Below are 22,977 nucleotides of genomic sequence, written 5' to 3' on the forward strand. Positions count from 1 at the left end.
TAAACCGCGTCACGTCGTGGTTCATGGTTACGAGAAAACCAGGTAGAAGTCTGGGAACATGATGTGTGCACATGTACATACTGTATGTGTGTGTGTGTTGTGACAGTATGTTCCTGTCTACTGCTCTGACGCTAATAATGTCTGTGATGTAAAGCCTCCACATAGGGAACGGCGGGAAAAACAACAACCTCCAACCTGACAGTTTAATGTGTCCATGACTCCAGATTGCGGTGTGACCTGTTCTCTGGCTTTTCACTTAATTCTATCAGTTCGCTGGATGCTACCAAACAACCTGAAATGTCCTTTTGGACAATGGTGTGCGGCAACCATCATTACAATGCAACGATGACACAACAGGCTGTCCACAGTAATGACTTCCTGTCCGCAACAAATCACAAATCCACACAACGCAAATCTGATCTTTGAATTTGACAGTTTATTTCCGTCGAGGAGGAAGCTACAACTTTGCTTGTGTAAACAGCTGTACATCGGTGTCTATATGAAGCGCAGAGTCCGTAAGACCACGAAGGGCTTTCTCGAAACCTTTACAAAAAGAGACGCGCGGCCCGATGACGACCCTCACGAAGGTGATGTTGACCTTCACCGATCTGCATAATGCGTCGTAGATGAGCTCAAATTCTGGCTGTGATTGAAGACAAGAGCGGCTGCCATTGGTCGTCATGATTTCCATTGCCGCGCTCCTTTATGCGTTTTCATGCTGCAATATTATGAAGCACATGAGAATATTGGGTTTATTCTTGGTATCTCTTCATCTCAGTTGAATAGGACATCTGGCCCTGCAGCAATACAACCATAATAACACGAGGAAATAGATGATGAAGATGCTCTCTCAGTGCCATTCTTTTTCGTTTTATTGCTCTGGTGAAGCAGTGGGTCATTTGTTTCCAGTGTGCCGATTGGTTTAAACAAAAAGCCTTATCTCCACCAAATGGCTGCCCAAATATATGAGATCACTGCCATCCATTTAAAATATCATGCCTTAAGACTGGGCACTGTTGCTTTAGTTTTAGCATTAAGCGTTATTACAATTTCTTCAAATAACACAAATGCATTTTGATGTGATTGAGCTTGCTGTAAATAAGCGTTTGCTTCCTATACAAAAATGCCATAACATATATTTAACATCATATTGTGTAGTTGACAGGGATCTCTACTGCACAGGGGAAGTAGACGTCTCACATCTAAGTGATTGCTGAACGGACTCGGCTGTGTTTTGCCGGAGGAAACAGAGCGAATGGACCAGAACGTACACGCGTTTCTCTGCACACTGATTCACCGCTGCCCCGTTTAGAACGACACTCCGGCTGCGTTTTGAATCAACCCACTCACACTTTACTCAACGGCGCCATCAGGGCAGATAAGTATGATGTAGCCATTAACGCCTAATTGTTACAATGGTTCCTCATTAAACAGGTATCGACCACACTAACAGGCCACATCCCACGAGCGACGCTGCCTCGTTTCAAGCATTTCCGAGTCAGCCATTCAGTCTCGTTTCGCCTTTAAAACCCCGGAGGTTGTCATGGTAATCATGTGCAACATTTGCAAAGCCGTTTTTAAGTGTTTTGTGGCCTCGGCTCCTGCTTGTCAGCGGTGGCGGTTCACATGAACACAAACACCATCAATGAGGGGAGAACGCGACAAAGCTCTCTCTGCAGGTGGAAGAGAACGCAGGTGCTGGCTAAATATTTCCAAAGCCATTCAGTCATCCATCAGCAATGAATCAACGAGTGAGTGAATGAATGGAATACATGTTTGCCATGCAAAAAGAAATGAATCAGAGCTAAAGGTGAGATTCTGCGTGGCTCTCCGGCTGCCCCTCTGGCCTCGCGGGTGCCGACTCTTCTGGAGTATCGTGGCAGGCTAACAAGTGGTTTTCAGTTACAGGAGCTCCCCTTTCACACGAGGATCATCAGCAACTGGCCCGTTTCTTCGTCTCACGCTGTCCCTCCCTGGCGCTGTCCGTCACCCGCACAGCGTTGACAAATAGTCTGGCTTGGTCTTCCCAGGTGTTCAGGATTAAGTTGTGTTGTGGTAAAGATAGTCGCTGTGACAACCTGAAACCCACTCACAGTATGTGGTTTTGCAGCAGCTCCTCTCCTGAGGACGCTTTTCCTCATCCTGATCAGACCCGAGGTGTCACGCGCTGGATTCACTCGTTAGCCGGTGACCTCCCCCGTCGAAGTTGGTTGCAATTCTTTTATTCATCGAATCGGCACGTTTTGGCAATTAGCGTGAAACTATTTTAAACGCGGCCTAGTCAGCCGACAAATGAAGCGCAGAGCTGCCAGAGAATGATGACACATTTATAGAAACCAACGCACACAGGGACCCTTTCACGGAAGCATCATTTACAGGGATGGCTTTAACCCAGAGGCACTTCAGATGGATTCGTGGTTGTGACTGAAGGGCCTGCAGCGGAGCCGCGGCGCTCAGCGTATGTGCACATAGCCGCCGTCGCTACGCTGCACCTTGGAGACCTGTGATTGATCCCATTGAGCCCTGCGCTCCCTCTTGTGCAAATGCCGGAGGAGATTGTTGAGTATGGTTATGCTGCTGGACTCACATCCAGCAAAGCCATGCATGTAAAGAACTAAGCGAAGCAATGCAAACGCCCTCGCGATCCTTCCGTGTGGTGCCGCTGCCATGCTGTCAGCCGGTGAAACAAGATGCTCACATATAAATCAAATTGGGAATCTTTGATAAATATCTAACAATTTCTATCTTGCTGATGGAGAAATGTTGTCAATAAAAAAACAGCTGTACGCCGGTTATTCACCTGTTGTCGCTGTGCTTGGCACAGGTGCTTGTAAATAGCGGGAGGGGTATAGATTTCAGTTTACAACTTGTGTGTGGGTGTGTGTGTGTGTGTGTGTGTGTGTGTGTTGTCGGGTGTCAGTGTACGGCGAGCTCGGATGTTTTGATAACGCTGAGTAAAGCAGCTGTCTTGAGCGTTTCTTGTGTAATTATAATCCCTCTGATCAGGCGCTCTGTACACACCAGATAGTAAACCCAGCCCGGAGCTCGACACACACACACACACACACACACACACACACACACACACACACACACACACACACACACACACACACACACACACACACACACACACACACACACAGTCTATTTTTCGCAGAAGCCTCTCGCTCCCTCGTGGGCCTCTTAAAGGTGAATTGTCTTTGAAATCACCGGGTATAATGCTCGACATAAATCAGTGGCCACTTACAGCATTTGTGCTTTTGACAGGGCTCACGGCGATGACCCCCCCCCCCCCCCCCCCCGCGCCCCCCTCTCATCCGTCGCCGGCACACCTCGTTTGTTCTCTGTGATTCTGTGTACAAAACGCTCACTCGGGATGAAAAGCGAGAGAACTTCCACTCCAAGTAGCTTCCTTAAATCCTTTCCGGTCCGGTACAGAACGAACCCGCCTAGCTGCCTCGCTGTGGGACGTCAGCGTTTCTTTGTTTTTCCTTTCATTGAGTGAGTGCTGGGATGATGAGTGGCGGGTGGAAATGTTGCCTTAACTTGGTCCGCCTGAGTGAGGCCTTTAGAGAAAGACACGCGGCTGGATTGCCCAAACTGCATAATTCATGTCTCCATCCCCCCGTGCCGCGCTGCTCGACTGTGAGACGCGTTTTGTCCGCGTAGTCGTGAAAGCGCTGAATCAGCTGATGCCAAGATGAAGGCATGGTCAGAACCCCAACTGAGCTCGACTGCAGTCCTGTAGCCATGCTTTATTCATCCCGCTGCCCTCCAACATGTGTTTGTTTTTAAGGTTTTAAATGAATAAACCAATACACTACTGCAGTAGGAGTTTTATCCCATCGGATTTTAAGCATTTTTTCCAAAAGTGTTTTTGTGAAATCTTTGTTGACTGTACAGTATAAACACCATTTTTTTTCTCAAAATCTACATAATTCAAGAGGCTCTATTTCTTCTGGTGACTCTGGAGACTTTTTAAATTTATTTCCCTGTTGTTCCATTTAAATGTTACAGGGGGCAAGTAATGAATAATTTACAGTTCTAAGCTATAAAATTAGCAAAGAAGCGAGATCCATGCTATGAAGTACCTTCTCTCCACATGTATTTGCTGCAGTGCGTTGGTGTTAAGCTGGAGGTGCCACTTCAAATATGACCTGCTCAGTCGCCGTGTGTCACGGGTAGGACGGGTGAAACACACACAAACGCGTTACTATACGCAAACAGGCAAACGTTTGAGCCTATAGACAAAATAAACAGACAGGAGCCCAGTTTCTAATCAATGTTGTTGTGTATGACTAAATCTCTATGACGACAGAAAGAGGAGTGTTTGAGCAGAATAGTGAGACTAGCTCTGCTAATGCATTCAAAGAAATAATACCATCAAATGAAATATAGTTGCCATGTTTCAAACATCAAATAGTTACACCAACGATACGGGTCATGGATTGGGGCGCTCCGCACGCTGTACGCCAGATGCCCTCGGGGGCCCTCGGGCTGATTGAGACAAGCAGGCCTACGGTCATTGTCGTCTACACCGTGACATTGCACACATTTGTGCGATTCCGCTCTGAGGAAACATGAAAAGCAAGATGATCAGAGCCCGTGACATCGCCCCGGGGCGGATGACGTGGCCCGTTGCCGTAGCGTCGCTGGCGCTACGTGCCGCGACTGCGGTTGGATGTGTTCAAAGGGACGGGGCAACCCGGCACAGGCTGCGGTTTTCACACGGCGGCCACACTGTCTTGGCAAGTTGTGTAGTGCTCGGACAGGGTGACAAAGTGAATGTGACCTTTGCTGTGGACAAAGATGAAGTGAACAAAGATAGAAACCACCACCGGGCGAAACATCGAGGGCAAAACGCCGACTCGGATGCCTGACGTTTGAGCACAGAGTGTTCAAAGAAGCAGAGCACGCTGTGTCTAGCTCTATAGATCTACTCGGAAATAATCAACAGAATCAACACAAGAGGACACAGAGTCTCACCGCGTCCTCTTGTGTTGATTCCGGCCTTCACTGTCCCGGTGAATGCGCTTTGCCCCGGTGACCCCTGTGAGCACGTGGGTGCGTGGTCCGGAGCACATGAACCTCTAACAGGTGGGATAACTTGGCTGATGTGGAAGGAAATGTTCAGGCTGGGCAGCAGCTGCGAGTGACTGAGATCCCCTCGGCGTGAGGCCACAAGAAATATTTTTCATGTTTCAAATAGTGAGGAACAATGCCAGTGATGCGCTGCCCCGCCTGGATTTGGAGATGTTCTATGAGAAGAACGACTCATTTAAACCCGTGTTTGTTTTCTAATTTGGACACTGAATGTCTTCCTATAAATCTGCAAAAATGCAAAAGTCCCTAATCTCAATTTGAGTCCAGCGGAACTTTCCGAGGCGATGAGCATGAATCTATTTCCACAGCTTTGTGTCAGCTTAACCGCATTTCTGGGTTGTTTTCAAGTCCTTGCTTGAAATCAACAACTTCCCCACGTTAGTTGTCTTTGAGAACCATGTGGTGCGAGTAGTGGAATCGACATGGAGGCACATATTCAACATGCAGAGTTTCTGCACATGCCAGAAGCACACGAGAATGGACCGCTCTGAGGCCACCGTCTCCAGCGAGGACTATTGTTCTGGAATCACCCGGTTTGTTCCAGTTCTACTCCTCTCTTGCGGTGGTTACGATCACAATGCGTAACGAATGCCAAAAGCAAAACAACTCAGGCTTGTGTGTGTGTGTGTGTGTGTGTGCGTGTGTGTTTGGATTTTGTCCCTTTCAAAATGCTTCATCAGGAAACTGAGCCATCAAACACAAATCCCATATTTTTGATGACTCAGAGAGCGTTGGCGTCCGCTGTCCCCAAATGTCCTCTCCCTGAATGCCTGTATTTGACTCCTTTATGTAACCCTGCATCAAGGCCAAGCCAATTAATGCTCTGGGGTCAATCGGAATTGACGTAAATCCGGCCTAGCCCTTCTCTCCCAGAGCGTATTTTAATAATTCAGTAACGTAAGCAGCCGTTGTTCCTCTCGCTCTTGTTTCTTCCTTTTTGCCGTCCTCTTCTGGTAATTGTGACACATTTTTGTTTGACCTCCACAGTATATCAGGGAGACACAAACATAAACTCATCAACATTTGCAGATGAATTGATTATGAGAACATAGCCGCAAAGCTCCCCTTTAAAACTAATTGATATTTCCTCAGAAATAAACTCCTACCAAATAACCGCAGATGCAACAATATGCGCGATACACTGAGCCGAGGGAACATATTGAACGGTCTTTTCATCGTAACTCAAAGCAAATCAATCATTACAGACAAACCGCAGAACAAACAGAACATAAAGGCTGGGTGAACGTTTGAAACAACCAACAACCAGAGCTTACCACGCTTCTAAAATCAGTGTCTGTTGAATACTATAAAATGACTACTAAATTAGTAGTATTGTTCATATTGTATCAGTCAATGAGGAAATACAAGAGAATATCTTTTGCACAATCATACGCAAAAGGAAAGTATTTACTCAAACACATATTCACAACTAATATACTATAGCATATTAAATTCCCACAAGGCTTTGACACAGCAGCTAAATTGCTTGTGAGAGATTTACAGCATATTTAATGGATACGTGGTAACCACAAGTATGAATAGACGTCTGAATGCTTGATTTCTGAATAAAAGCAACTAATCGATGGCGTCATTCTAAATCAGAAGCCACAACAAATGATAATGCATCCTAATGTTAAGGGAAATTGACAATTCTACAGTAAAATAATCTGACGTCCGCTCTTGTTTTCCATTTTGACCTCATGCTTAAGTGTCTCTCGTTTCCCTTCTTCCTCTGGTGCATCACAGATTTTATCGGGTGTGGTGCTCCGACTCAAACTGAACCCGTTTTGAGGTCGCCGCTCCGTTCCTCTGCTCCACCTAATGCCCCACGTGCATTGACCGACCGTGTGAAGTGTGTGTGCCGTCCATCTGGGATCTGATCTGGTCGGCGGGGAGCGGAGGGAAGAGGCTACGGGCCACGTCTGCTCTGCCGAGCCCGAGTGGCTATCAAAGAGGCTTTTCACAACTTGTGGAGGCGTAATGGTGACGCGATCGCGTGGCGCACGCGGTCGTCACGTAGCAATGGTCGGATTGAGCTTCGGGTTCTAATGGCTGCAGTTGCTAGATTTTCAGTCTGTGGGATTTGAGCCCGATGATGTCTTGTCAAATGAGACAGAGATCTGGAAGCAAAGGAAGTTGAGAAAGAGAGACGTAGGTGGACAGAGCCGAGGCGTTACTGCAGAACCGGGACCTTTTGAGCCCGCGTTAACACAACGGAACAGGCCCGAGCCCACAGTCAACCGCGCATTGAGACATCGGTCACAGAACGCGGCAGGGACGCGCGCCCGTAGACGTTTCCTATTTCACGACGCTATTTCTTTTTTAATATCGGCGGGTCAAGCTGGTGGATCTGACTTGCACTGATGCTTGTCACAACCGGTAGATAGTCAGGGGATTGGTTTTCCCGTAAGACGTCTGTGTTCGGATTGCAGATGTCTATCTGCCATGTGGCAGCTGTCCGTCGCTCTCGCTCTGAGCTGCAGGTCTCTCTCTCAGATTGGCTCATGTTACGCAACCTGCGAGACGGAAGCGGAACATTTTCAGAGTTTCTTTTTTTTTTTTTTCCTGTGGTGAGAGTTTATGGACACGGGGCCACCGAAGGACAAGCTAGTGATGTTTTATAACTTTAAAGTGGTTTACTGAAACTGTAAAGGCTCCATTATTTTGCTCCTCTGGTGTTGAATGGTGTCTTATACGACATATATGAGCATAGTTATTGGTATGGATTCATTCTGGCAGGTTTGATTCAACATATTTCTAGTGTAATATCATTATAGTGACTCGTATTAAACATTATGGGAATTTACAACAAGTCTATAAACAATATTTGTTTTCAGCTTCAAGCACTGCTTGATTACTTTCCACAAATTCACAATTTAAATTTAAATGTATTATTGTTTTTATTGTCCTTCATTTCATTTAAATGATACTTACCTACAGAATTGATATTAATGAGTGTATACTAATTATAGTATCCACTGTTTTTGTAAACTCAATACCAGTTTTCATTATAAAAGGTAATATACTTTATATGTTTTTGTACACAATGTGATGACAGATGTGCATGATACAACTAAACCGAACACACACCAATAGTTCTTGATAATTCTGTGCAGGAGGTAGTCGACAGTGCGCTAATGGTTTCATGCATAAAAGAAGACAGATGTTTCCTATTAAAATCCTTGACTGGAGATGAACCGCACCTCATAAAACACGCCGCCAGCAAATCGCAGCGAGACGGACGGGCGACGCGTCCTCACAGCCTCTCTGTGTGACGTTAGTGGATCATCAGGAGCCGTTGTGGCGTTTATCATAAGCTACTCGCCGCCGCTTTCTGCTTTGTTGATCATATTAAACTTGAACCACCTCCCACAAGGTTTCTGTCTAACTGAACTCACAGGCCTAACAATCAGCAGCTGGTGGTACATGAGGCTTTAAGACCCTGTTTGCTCTTGTCAGCTGTTAATTGCCACGGAGAATTAATCTGCCTAAGCAGGATGTCTGTTGACACAACATCCATGATACCTTTAAATCCATGACAGATGTGGAGGTTGTGTGGCTTCTTTTACGCTTCTTTTACGTTCAGTAGGTACATCGATTCTGTACACTTTCTGAAGAAGAGGGAGACAACATTTAAGATGCCAGATATTAGTTATTAGATATTATCGGCTGTCCGAGTATCTCAAGTGTAAAAGGTTAGAAAATCTGTGGGAAACTACTCGCGTGAACGGCAGAGATGCAAAGACAGAGTGAGTGAGTCTCTCTTCATTCAATTCTCTCATATTTTCAGGCTAACAGATGCATTCCAGGGATTTAAACCTCCATAATAAAACTATGAAGTGCCAAAAATAGTTTTAAGGGGGAAAAGTTGAAGCCTTTTTTTCTGTCTCTTAAATGGAACGTAAAGAATAAAGAAGGTTCTCTACTCAGTTTGCAAACAGCAGCATCTGTTATGTGATTATAAATCCCATCAGTGAGGTAAACCGTCTTTACAATAACTGGTACTTATTTTTGTTGGGTAGCTTAACCCCTTAAAGCCTCTCTTTTAACAGCTCACAGCCCCCCCACCCCCCCCCCCACCTCAGTTACGCTGGAACACTATTTCACATGATCACTGGACAAGATGTATTATCAGGCAGCTGTATTGCCCCCCCCCCCCCATTCCTTCTGCAGGAACACCACACACACAACACACACGCACACCCTGCACCAACCAACCGACCTCATTTGTGATGATGGCGCGTACGCTGTCCTGTTTATGACAGTCTGTCAGAGTAGAGGTGGCCCTACTCGATATGGTTCGGTGCTTTATTCCCAGAATTCCCCCTGATCACAGAGCCTGCAGGTGCCTTAAAGGTCAGCTCCATACGTCTGAAAATAACTCGCATGCTGAAAAAACTGCAATCCCGTCCTGGAGATTAAACAGATTCACTTCACCTCAACCCTTGATTCATGCCACAGGCTCCCTGTGCGCTGTGGAATTGGTTTTAAGATTTTACTTCAACCAGTTTGGGGTCTGGCCCCAAAGTAAAATAGTGTAAATATGGACCCCGTATGAGCCAGCTGCTAGATTTAAGCGAGAATTAAGAATTGATTCACAACCATGTCTCAACTAAGTGGACCTCCCCCTTTGTGTGTGCGGCTCCCACTGTCACGATGCACCCCGGGTGGGAGATGAGAGCAAAATGAGACTTATGCACAAGTTTTTTCAGATGAATAAATAGATCGGATGACAGGCTTTCCTCTCAAGAAGATTCATGGCCCTTCTTTTACTGCGTAAAGGGATTGCTTTTGCAAATGTGATACATTTCCGTCATGGCTACAGAACCAGAGAGCCATGACCATTTTTTATTGCATTTGGGTAATGGCCGGCCTTAGTGGAAATTGTTTTCCTGTGCTATTTTATGCATCATTCTCTCTTTACATTAATGGAAGTAAACTCCAAGTAAGTTACAAATGGAGCAATTGAACAAAAACTGCCTTAATGGTTCCACTTAGTCGCTATCAATGTATAATGAAGCCAAGATGTAGCCATGGATAAGGGAGATCACCCTGGTTATCCATTGGTTAATGTTTGCATTGCAAATGGAATCCAAATTTGTTCTGAGCTGTGATGTCCCACTATATAATCTTTGTTTAAGACGCATTAAAGGCAGAGAGAGAGAAACATTCAGTTCAAAGGGATGAAAGAGCATGACTAACAACGCAAGCGAGTTTCAAAGAAAACCTCAAGTTCGAATCAACTCACTTCCTTTGCTGCCGACAAGGTGACTTACGACCACGAACGCAACTATCATTTCCTGAGAGGGAGCCACACTGTACCGAAGGCATCCCAGAATCCACTGTGTCCTCCCGAAACCACATTGAGGCCGGGGCTATTTAGAAACACAAACCCTCGGGCGTCACGCCCGCTTCCCATCTAGTGAGAGAGCTTCTCGTCACGAACGTGACCCCCCCTCCCCCCTCTAACCAGTGAGTAACTGGTGCAGATTGCGTGTGATAAGTGTCGTTCCTTTCTCTGGGCCTGTCGGTGCTTCAGTTGATTACACATGTCCTTGAACCCCATCTGAACGGCGGCGGAGGGGGGTCGGGGGGGGGTGTTTATGAGCCCGGGTGTCGCTGATGACGTTTGTTGGCACCTTAAGCCCGCTCTTCTGTCCTCACTCCTGTTCTACACGCGGACATTGCACCACCGACTGCTTCGTACTTGCCACGCGGTAAACACTGCCCCGCGCGGATAGCGCGTGTACGCTACCGAACTAATCAGATGAGCAACTAACAGAAACCCCCCCCACACACTTCTCTTCGCAATGAGATTCATTCCCGTCAGAAGGGCAAGGACATCTGTTGCAGTGGGCTGCCGGTGTGCCGGTAGATCACCAGCTACTATGGGCGGGGGTGACAGCTCTCTCACGGCGAGGCCGGTCTGAGAGTGAGATCCCAGGTCCCCCACCGCGTGACACCGGAGCATCCTTCAATCTCTATACGCGCTCTTCATCAAGGCTGGGGCGATGATGAAGGAGACGGGCCCGTAAAAGATGGTGCACACCCCCTCCTTTGTTCGTCCTCTCAGCGCCGCCGTCACTCATTTTTATCAGCCCCGGGTGAGCCGGCGGTTCATTAATAAACGCCGGCTGGAATTGGACAGGCTGAAGTTCCAGAGCCTGTACACCCTCCCCCTCCCCTCCTCCTCCCCCCGTACACCCGTATTCGACCTCGGCTACGAGCTCAGACGGGGGGCGCTTCAACAGGAGCCTCCAGGGTTCGCGAGGAAGGAAGAAAGAAAATAAATCATTCACGCTTGTGCCAGTAAGCAGTTTAAAGCGTGACCCTTCGCCGACTGACCTGTGGATTTGTCTCCCGGTGTGTATTTTGAGTAGAGAAACTGATCGGGCCTCGGGGACGCCGTCGGCATATCACCTGTTTACCTTTTGACTACTGTCAACGCTGCTTTAGGATCGTTTGTTAATCGGACAGTAGAAACCGTGTGCGGTTCACAGGTACTCTGAGAAGGAGAGATTAGCTCAGCTTAGCTCAAGTTCTTCTGGTATCGGTGCAGCAGCAGCACCCCTGAGCCTCGGGGGCAGATAATGGGGTCACATTCCTGGAAGGAAACCGAGACCTCCTCTCTACTCCTCCCAAAGCACCATTAAAGTTTCAGTAGTTCTGTGGTTTCCTTGGCGAAGAGCCGCATGCAGGGACTTCTGTCAGTGCAGCAGGTCGTCCAGGAGCCCGAAGGAGGCCCCGGAGGACAAAAGGCATTAGATGATTCGACTGCACGGCCGTTAGTGTGTGTGTGTGTGTGTGTGTGTGTGTGCGTGCTTTGTGGAGTGGACACACTAGAGAGGCTTCTGTCAGTTGGACCTGCTCTTGATGCCACATGATCATTTATTTTGGGATCTGCCTTCAGGACTTGGAGCCCAGGTTGATGAGCCCCGTTTTCTTCCTGCTCTTCTCTGCAGTTTTTATTTAGAATCTGGATCCACACTGAGCAGGAACTGGTCATTTTAATGATTTCTTCCTGTTAGTTTCAATATCATCTGGTACAGGGAGTTTATTTTGGTTTGAATGAGATTCCTTTCAAACATCTTTTACTTACTTGAGATCTTTGTCAACAACCATCTTTTTTCAAGTAGACATTTTGGCTCTGGATAAATAATCAATTAATTAATAATTGCACGGCTATTTACTTATATTGTCATTCTGCATTTGAGACCAGATTCTACATTTTTGATTTATATGTCAAACCAAGATGTTCCCCTGTTTGCTTGTGGTAGGTCTTATGTTGGGTTACATGTCAAAGGTGCTTTATATTTTATTTTTCATTGAACTCTCTGAAACCAGTTTATTTACATAAATAATAACAAAATGTACTTCGTAGCTTCACTTTAATTAAGACCTATTTGGCGTGCTGCTACACTCGAATGGCAAACTTATATACGGTTATATGAAAGAAGGTAAACCGACAACAAATTTCTAATATTTTATCTTTTTATTTTTATTTTACTTTTATGAAATTACCGTGCCCTTAAATTTTAGTTCAAACACACGGTTCAGTGACTCTAAATTCTTCCTGTTCTTTAAATATCATTCAACACAATATAACACTAAATACATGTGGGGTTTGTTTTCGTTCTAGACACAACAAGGAGAAAAATGTGTGCTTCTTGATCTTAAGATGATCACATTTTATTTTTCCCTCCGGGTGAAAACACAGTGCATGGAAGTCGGTGAGTGGGAGTCTGTCTGCATAACGTTTTAGTTTATATTTAGCAGTGTATTCCCTTTGGGAGGCGAAGCTGAGGCGCTGCCGTATATTCCATTCATGTTTGAGCAGAGTAAAGCCGTCTGAGGCAGCACGACTGTGGTAGTTTCACAGTGCGAGAAGCTTCGGATATCAGGGTGTAAAAATTGCCATTTTCTTCTGATGGGATACAAGTCATTAAATGGGGGTGGGGGAGGAGGGGGGGGGGGGGGGGTTTAAGGTATTGCAGTAATTCCGATTAATAGCCTTATTTGTAGTGATTTTCTAGAGCAGTCACGGAGAGGCGTTGCCCTCAAATCCATCAGAAAAAGAAGATGAAATTTCTATTTGGGTTTATTGTCTTGTAGCCAATCCATCAACGGAGAGAAAATAGGTCAACTATGGGAGCCAAGCGGGGGACAGTGTCCAGAAGAGGACAGATGCAAAAGACACACGCGCGCACACGCAGAAAGAAACACGCGGGCTTTTCACAGGATCCCAGTATTCCCACAGTCACGCCTGCAGGGCCTCGTTGTCGCCGCGCTCCGTAACGTCGCTCACACTCGGCATGAGGCCCGCCGCACGCCGTTCCATCTGCCCGCCTGCTCGCAGCGCGCCGCGTGTATGCGGGGGAACAGGCTGAGGCCCGTGCCGCAGGCAGCAGCGCACGCCGACCGCATGCTCCGGCCTGCTCGACCCCACGACCCTTCACACGTCCGCCGGGCCGACAGTCACCTCATCAAAGCGCCGCAGCTCATGGATCCGTGCCTGCCATGACAATCAATATGAACACAATGGTTTCCTTCTCCCTTTTCCTGGTGTCTGATTATCAATTGTCATTTTCTTTTTTTGGTAAACTTTGTTTTCTTGATATAAGCCTGTCAATTGCTTTCTTATTCTCTTCTGTCCCTCTAGTCTCTCTCTTCCTTCCCTCTCTTCTTCCTCTGCCACTCTGTGCTATATCACTGTCATTTAAAGCTGTAGCCGATATGTGACGTGTTTTTATTTGCCTGTTTTTCTCTTGTGTCTTGCTGTTGTTTGCTGTTCCTTTTTGTGTGTGTGGCGAGTCTTCTAACCCCAGTTCATTCTGTCACGGCACCACCGCAGTCCAGGATGACGCTGCGCCAGGTACCCAGGAGTACATTATGTTACGGCAGGATTCCATCCACTCTGCGGATATAAGGAGTAAAGGGTCTCCGTTTCGTGCTAAGTGTCACGAAATCTTCTGCTGCCCGCTGAAGCAAGCCGTCAACAAAGAGAGCACAGAGCCCGAAGGTTTGATCGCATCCCCTCCTTGTTTTGATTTGCTGATGCTCCACGTGTCCCCCAACACCCCCTCGCCCCCCACTGTCAACTCCCATCATGTTCTCCCCTCTCTCTCATATTCTGTGTGAACTACCCTCCCCCCTGCTCCCCTTCTATCCAAGTTCTCTTTCATTCCTGTCTCATTTTTGGAGAGCATCTGCTGCGCTTCTGTCCCTTTTCTAGCATGTGTGTGTGTTCGTGCACGAGAAGTGTGAGCGCTCGCGTGTGTATTCGAGCATATAAGGCTGAATGCTTAAGGCATGTCGGCTTGCAGAGAACCTGTATGAAGCCGTCTCTCCATGGGCTCCTCCAGCCCGGTTTGTACGTGTGTGTGTGTGTGTGTGTGTGTGTGTGTGTGTGCGCGTGCACGTATACATCTGCCTTCACAATTTTCACCCAGTACCGCGTGAGGAGCACAGCATCTGCATCCCCTGCCCACCCCTCCCAACACACGAACCATTAACTCGGTCACTGCCACCCTGAGGCACACGCACACACCAAGACTAAGTGCACAAATAAAAGGGGTAATAGATGGAGGCAGCTGCTGCCCCATTGAGCTCGATGACCGGGCAGGGTCAGCATGTACCTCCGCTTCAACCGGCCTCGTAGCACAAAAAAAAAGGATGGAGCGCTTTCCTCCTTCTGTCAGGAAGAGTATGTGAGATTGAGATGTTCCATATTCATGATGAAATACTGATCTACTTGAGCCCCCATCCTCCATCCCCCTTGTTCCCTGTGCTTCCCGTGTTCCTTCCTGTGGTCTCATTGGCTGCATCCTACCCTGACAGTGCTTCCTTCCCTTCCTCCCTTCTTCCCTTTACCACTATTTATATTTACACACCCGGTGTGCTTGGATCAACATGTAGAAATGCCTGCATGCCCACCTTACCATGTAACTCCCACCAACGTTTGCAGTAAAGCATAAAAAGTTCCTTTTTACACGCAGCATGTTTCCACACACGCCGCCTGGCTCTTAACTGCCACATTTATCATCTCTCCCTCTATAAGAGTGCTAAGACTGTAGAAACTGCTTTCCTTTGCAGACTTCCTGATAGGTAAGATATGACTTATCTTGCTCCTGACATGCTCTCTGCAATGTATCGGTGTGTCTTCTGTTGCATGTAAAGGAGGACCACGTTCGGTACAGTGCTCCACTCAGATATCAGTTGGCCTGCTGAAGGACTCAAGCACATGCACTTATCCTCGTGGGAGAAATAGAGGGAGAGAAGGCGGGAGGGAGAGGAAGGGAGATGAAAAGCAGTGGACTTCTAGTGGAGGTCTGGCCAGAAAAGCACAGATATATTATTCAGTTTGGCAGCAGCTCCTGTGACAGAGGACGTGACAGAGTTTACAAAAGACGGAGACTACAGCGGTTACGTAAGCGGTTTGTGAGGACGTCATTAATGTTGATGCACGATGCAGATGGAGACTATGTTTAACTATGTGAGGAGCTGCCTACACACACACACACACACACACACACACAGACAAGCTTTGCTCAACACAACTACTAAACACAACATAAATATTAAAATGGGAGAAGTTGACATATTTGCATATATTTTTTTTGTGTGTAGGAAACGGTGTTTGATATGAAGTGAAAAACGAGAATGTAAAGTCATTCTTGTCAAGTTGTTACCGTGGCAACAGCATTGCAACTCCGCTGTGTTGCACTTAGTAAAGATTTCAGTGGATTTAGCTTCACGTTAAACATTAGTACGTCAAAGCGGATGGGAACGCACACAAGGAGCTCGTCTTAGTGAGAGGCCGAAGACAGCGTTTCTAAGATTGTGTTGATGAGTGTTTGGTTGAGATGCAGAGGAGTCGCCGCCGTGCTCTGAGGTACGAACATTAAGGCCAGAATCTCACGAGGCTTCGGCGGGACTCGGCTCGCTCAGCATGCGTGTCGTTAATCTATCTTGAAAGTCACTCTCTTTGGCTCAGCCTGTGCCAGCACCTCTCGACCCCTCTTAATTCTCAAATCTTTCTCTTCTGTCTCCTCTGCTTCTGTTTCTCTCTCTGTGGCTCTGTTCTGTTTCTCCACAGCGACAACTAAAGATGGTGCCCGAAGGGGCCCGATCTGTGTAAATATCCCATTCATAATTCAGACGACTGGAAGACTTGACGTTTGTAGTTTCAGGCCGCTGACAGACAGATATCCGTGAAGAGATGTAAACACAGAGGTATAAGACATCAGCTGTGTGTTTTTTTCTTTTGTGACATGGTGACTTTTAAAATGACAAACGACTTAGGAATAGAAACAGAATGTCACAGAGAGGGAAAATAAAGGAATGTGATCAGCAACGTTAATCTGTAATAACTTTGTGAACGTTTGTCCTGACATGTGTGTTTGATTGCGTAAAGTTTCCCCCTGAGGTTGGAAATGCGTGGGGCTGTCCCAGGAGAATCTTGTGATATTCTCAGAATTGATCTGATCGGTTGAATTGAAGAGTAGCGGATCCAGCGGTTTTCAGCATCAAGAATAAAACTGAAAGCCCAAACAGTTGAATCACTTTCCATAGTCTATCCACTACACAATGTTCTCTGCGTTTTTCCACTCACTGGGTTCAGTCAACTCAGACTGTGGATGCCCCCCCCTCCCCATGTGTATCATAAAGGCACTAAAATAATGCTTGAACGCGGACTCGGAAATTGTAAACCTGACCTTTTAAGTATCAAAGCGGCGGTTTTGCGCGTTCTATACAAGTCTCATAATGATTCCCATCACTGCTGACCTTTTGGCAGAGCATACAATAAATTGTTAGCTTCTCTCTTCATTTCCCCGTAGCTCGCGGAAATGTGAAAATTCCCCCGAGCGCAGTCCATCATAACGGATTTGGTTTCGCTGTTACTTAACGTGGTTACACAGTTGCGAGAAGCAGACAAATCAGCATTATTTTACACAATGACCTGAAAGTTTTGACGCAGTGGCACTGACTGAGTGGTCAAACTAAAAAAAGGTCCAGCAGGGCCAACGCGAGGCCATCACGTGTGTTTGTGGCGCGATATGTCTCCCCCGGACGGGAGGAAGTTCAGGCCCCCCCCCCCCCCCTCCCCCGTGTTGCTTGGCATTCATGCCGCTATCTGATTGGTTTTCGGTCTTATTGCCGCTATAACTCATCTTCTGCTCGCTCCGCCGGGTGAAATGTAAGCAGAGGAGCGAGACGAGCGAATGGTGGCACCATTTATTTGCCACACGCGATGGGAAATGCACGGCGGGGCGTCAACAGTTCCGAGGGGGCCGGGAGGGGGGGGGGTTGGGGGGGCGATGGTCATTAAAAAGTATCCCGTTGCAGTGTCTCACTGAGTCCTGCATACTACTGCCATGTTGACAGGAGACAAACACGCTTGTTTATCGTTCCGTCTTTCCTCTGCAGTCTTTTTCTTGCACGAAAAGCAACAACTCTGTTTGTCCACGTCAGTACATAAATACTCTAGAGGGAATACGCTTTGATTTCTTTCAAGAGCCGATTGGAAAAATCAGGAATTGAAGCCCCCAGGGAGACAATATATAATTGACATATTAGATTCTAAAAAAAGAATCTAATACGTCAAATGATCCCGCATGTATGAAAGCTTAGCGCTTTATTAACCTTGTTTACTTCGCTGATTAAATGTCAGCTTTTCCGAAGCGGAACACGATTGTTATGAAATATGTGGAATACAAATGGGTACTAATCAATACCTCCGCATGGGGGGTTTCACTTGAGGGCGTAAAAAAGTCGACAGTCGTTTATTTTCTCCGATTAATGCAGAAGTGTAAGCTCGCCGCTCATTTCTGGCTTGGCTGGGGTTTAATCTAAAGCAGCGTGGAGCGAATTGTTTGTGACAACATTAATGAGAAACCACTCAGGAGAGCAGCAGAGAAGTGAAGCCCACTGAAGGAGCCCGGCCCGTTACGTTCAATAGGGGTCTATTTAATTAACAACAATGCAACGAGGCCGGGACCGCTCGGTGTAACAAAATGCTATGAATATCAAGGGATTGATATTTACTGCACAGGAATCATTAAAAAGATGCAGGTGATTGTTTTATGCACCACATAAACCAATTGGACATTAGCCACCGTACTCTCTTTGATCCTAAAATCCCAGTAATGCCCCTAACGTACCATTGTTTTACTGAGTGGAATTCCTCTTGGTAGCCACGGCTCTAAACCCGAGCTATACATCAGCGCCTCGGTAGAGTAGTCAGCTTTCAGCGGCTGTGACACGAGCGAGTGTGGGAGTCTTCCCCAGAGTGAAGAAGCGTTGAGCTCTCTAATCGGGGCAATGAGGCACGCATGCTGAGTCAGCGCCACGTTAATGGGAGTCTAGCAAAGTGGCCCCAGACAGCTGCCAGAGATTACAGATGCACACGAAACAGGGTCTCTTATTAGGGTGACGGCATTTGGCCTGCTCACGTTACACCTGGGATTTGCAAGTTCCAACTCTCTTTCTCTCTCTACGAACGGACACACCAGACCGGTCCCCCGTGAAGGGACACCAGAACCGCCCGAGCGCCACATTAGCAGAGGCGGAGAGCAACGGGCCCGTTTGGCTGATCCGCGGTGACAGTGTGTGCGGTTCAGCGCTGGCTGCGGGAGGGCTTATGTAAAGATGCCGCACGCGTCATCTCAGGGAGCATCGAGTGATGTGGCAGCCTGCCGGGATCCTATCCGGACACCCAATTCCTCCCCTCACATCGCCCGACAACGGGCCCTGGCGCTTCCGCCCTCCACACGCGCTGGTTGAGCGTTCTGTTACACCCAAGAACCTTCCCCATCACACTTCATTGGTTGTGTTTTCTGAGCGGGGCGCTAGAGACCCGGTTTGTTTGTTTACACTCTGTGTCGAAGTAGGTTAGTTTTCTAGAAAGCACCCGGGGAATTCCACTCAATGGAGCTCCCCAGCTTTTGGAAAACAGCAGCAAGAGCATAAAAGAAAAACGAAAGCACGGCCAAGATATTTAATCACTGCAGGGATGTGCTTTCACCCCCGAACGGTTTCTTTAACTGTACCTTCATACGTGTACGTGATCGATTGTGTCATAGTTCAAATACTCAGACCTCATACTCCTACTCACATTTGATATTTCCGCACTATCATCACATGGATCTTTTATTAAAGACAATGAAACGTATTAATGGCTTGGATATGAATAATGCACGGTGTTAATGAAGTGATAATTCTTCATCTGCCAAACGGAGTTGGAGTCGGCAGGCCTCTCCCATCCATCAGCCCCCCCGGCAATGCGCACGTGGTCGGAGCGCCTCCGTTACCCTCTGCAGGCCTTGATGGAAGTCAGTCGCTTTCACCTGCAGCAGGCCCCCGGCAGAGCGTAGCGCTCGCGTGTCGTGCGGCGTTGCTGCACTTGTTTCCCACATCAGCATGCTGTGAACGCGACACGATTAACTCAGACCCAGATCTAATTTTTGCAGCATGTACGCCAGGAGCCGAGGGGGCTCGGGCACCGGCCTGAATACACAACACGGAGACGCGCCGGCGAGACGCGGCCGGGCTGCTTGGTCACACACACGCGCGGTAATGAGGGGAAGCGCCGCACGCCGCTAATGAGCCAAAGCATTCATTCTCTAACGAGGATGACCCCGCTGACCCCTCTGCTCCTAGAGTACTATAGGAAACTTACGAGGAGAATTGCACTTATCTAATACACATTCCGGAGCTTTTATGTGTGTGTGTGTGTGTGTGTGTGTGTGTGTGCTCCTCTGGTGCTACACAACCGACACTAGCGTTAGCTCGCTAATCCACCGGCTGGAGAGAGATAGTCATCGAACATCTCATCTCATCATCCGGCCAGAATACATTTACTGTCTCTCTCCCTCTCACATTTTTATCATTCCGGTGCGCTCTTGTATTTTTCTTCCTCCACCGTGTTTCTCTCTGTGTCGCTCCCTCTCTCGCTCTCATGTTTTCTCAAATGGTTAAAAAAAAAACAGTTTTCACAAGGTCGACAACGTGGACCAAGAAAGACAACTGCAATTTTTGACGTTTTAGGGCCTCCTCATATAATGGGGAAAATACCAAGAATGGCTGCTGGCTGTGTTTAGCTGGTGTGTGTGTGTGTGTGTGTGTGTGTGTTTGGAGATGAACAGATGATCACACGTAAACCATCATCACAACAGGCCAGTGACACGCAGCCCCCTCTAAGCCCTGCGACAGCCAAAGCGCTGGTTAATATGTCCTAATCTCCACATGTTATACTTAATTGCAAACACACACATTGACCCAGGATGCTGCGGGGTCACAGGTCATGCCCAGATTCCCGGCGACTCTAATCCCGGCACCACTGACACAAGCTTGTTGACTGTGAGTGCACGTTTGCTGCGTCTTCGGACACAAAACACCACAGCAGCTGTGACCGTTCGGGGGAAACTGAGCCTGCGTAACGCAATATGGGCCCCAGTCACTTGTACTGATCCTTCAATCGGGAGCAGGCGGCTGACTGCGATCATTCAGTCATGTTAAAGCATGACCTCTGACTCCCAGCGGGCCACAGAGGCAGGATCCGTCTGTAAGGCCACGATAGATGGAGGAGCCCAGAGAGGAACGCCGACACGTACGTCGTTATTTAAAATCGCTCACTAAGCCTTTCTGAGAGTTCTTTTCTTGTGATTCTCGAGTGGTAAATAAAGAAAATGTGTTGGAATAAACGTCTAACGTCAGCTTTAAAACCCAGTGCGAACCGTGCTTTGAGGTAGCTGACACGTCCTCACCGCGATGGTGTTTGGAACGGAGTTCCACACAGAGGTCGCACTGCAGTTAACGGAGGCGGCGGGATCTGAGAAGGCGTTGCAGTGGCTGATGGCTGGTGTTTATTTCCTGGCGCGCTGTATGGTCCACGAAGGGATTAGTCGATGTTGTGCACTCACCGAAGCGCTTCATTACTATTTACAAGACCGACCCTGTTCCGCATTTCATTGCATTTCGTAGTAATATATTTCGAAAGAGAGCACTCTGCCACAGCCGTTATATTCCAAACGCCAGTCCACCGCCATCCAATGGCAATTAGTTTCCATTGATTTCTCTGTGTGCCGACTTCCCTGACAAAGCGCAGTGACTGTGAGCGAAAAGTGGGATGGTTCTGTGTTGGCTGGGGAACGTGACCTATTTACCCACCCACTCCCATGAGTCGAGTCATGTCTGCCGTCGTGCCATTTCCAGCTTAGTTGATCCCTTCCATCCATCACGTCGGGGCATTTGAGTACGCCGGAATAATCCGTGCCAGTCTGACACTGGCATGTTTACACACATTTGTATGATAATCATTTTAAAATGCATTTTAGTGCCAGAGATGGAGAACTCAATTACGAGCATTTTTATTGAGGAACTATTCTCTTCCCTGCAGCTTCCCTTCGCTCATCAGGGGGAAATTAACCCCAAATTCCTTCCTGTAGGAAATGCCTCAGCGCCAGGGGAAATAAGGAGTGAGTTGCTGCACTAAACAAGCATCATTAATGTTCACACGCAGCCTCACTGCACTGCACATTTGACCTCGTTGCATAATATCCACACTTACTTGCTCGGGCCAGAGAAGAGCTGCGACGGGGTGATTTTGAGAACAGGGACCTGATTAATGGACAAAATAAGGGTCTGTTATACATATTTGGATGAGAAACACGATAAATAGATAGTTAGGAGAAGGCGCTTTTCCCTGCGGTGACCTAAAAGAAGGGACGGAATCAAGAGAAGTTTCATTCAGGAGTTCATGAAAGCGCTGTGGATTTTCTTTAGTAGCCGGGTCATGATTTTTTGAGGGGAGACATTTTGAGGAAAACGTCTTGAGGCTTTCATAAAACCCATTAAAATGAAAAAGATACAGCAAGCATTTTTACGCCTGATACCTCCAAAAGTACCTCTGCACTCACACAATAACAATATAGATTAAAAAGTAGCACTACTGGTAAGAGGGGAAAAAAAAGTCCCTTTAAGACCTTGCCTGCTTGCCATTCCATTTCAGCTTTTATCCTCCTCCCTAAGAAGTGTCCATCAGCTACGACAACAATGTGTCCTAAGTAGGCCACGTAGTTAGAGAGCGTGACCTTGTCCTCTCGTGCCAGTCTCAAAGCCTCCCTTTGTGCCTCCATCAGTGAGAGGACAGTTTGAGCCAGCCGGTGTCGGAGAGGATGCTTTTAATCTTCGCTCCCTTGCTTGATGCGTCGTACTGGAATGGACACGTGGGACAAGATCCCTTCGCTTACCGTATTCTGGGACCGAGACGGCTCTTGCTAGACGGGGTATAATTAGCGCGGAGTTATTAATACAAACTTTCGTTCTGAGCTTCTTTATTTTGGCAGCGGCCCACTTCCTTGATAGCTCTTTGATACCAGATGTCCCTCTTTGCCGTGACGACAGCCCATTTCCTGTAACGTCTTCTGGTTAGCGGAGGAGGGAGAACTTGAAAGAGAATAAAAGGGATTTTGTCGTTTAAGGACCTCTGTCAACTCCTAAATGCCGTCTCTCTGCAGCTTTCCCCGCAGCGAAGGATAACGCCAAAGGGCTTCAACTGTTGAGACGCCATCTATGAGTCAAGCATCAAACATGCTACTGCTCAATCATCAATTTTGGCAGGGGACCATCTCTTGCACTTGTTTTTCCTCCTCCGGCTACCTCCTGTTGTGATGCCGTTAATGTCGGATAGTGGATGTTGTTCTGATTGCAGCATTTAGAGACTGCTATTAGATTTGGCGGGCTTGCTGCCTCTTGGTGCATGCGTGTGTCTACTGTGGATTCATGCTAAGTGCACGTGTTCTTGTTATCTATACACAGGTGCATGTGTGCATACATCCTGCTGCAATACCTTCTCTCAGCTAGCTGCTGTAA

General features: G+C 47.4%; 1 protein-coding gene across 7 annotated transcripts in view; it reads left to right on the top strand.

The window, feature by feature from the left end:
- Positions 1-22,977, top strand: part of fgf13a (fibroblast growth factor 13a) — a 74,014-nt gene that overhangs the window by 16,545 nt on the left and 34,492 nt on the right. For 5 of the 7 annotated variants that reach the window (XM_078100612.1, XM_078100613.1, XM_078100614.1 and 2 more), the window contains one exon: positions 13,958-14,125. The exons of the other annotated variants lie outside the window; for them this stretch is intronic. In XM_078100612.1, coding sequence (XP_077956738.1) covers positions 13,958-14,125 — 168 coding nt within the window. The remainder of the gene's footprint in view (positions 1-13,957; positions 14,126-22,977) is intronic. 7 annotated transcript variants of the gene reach the window in all.

Source organism: Gasterosteus aculeatus, chromosome 4 (assembly GCF_964276395.1).
Source record: "Gasterosteus aculeatus chromosome 4, fGasAcu3.hap1.1, whole genome shotgun sequence".
Taxonomy (NCBI): Eukaryota; Metazoa; Chordata; class Actinopteri; order Perciformes; family Gasterosteidae; genus Gasterosteus; species Gasterosteus aculeatus.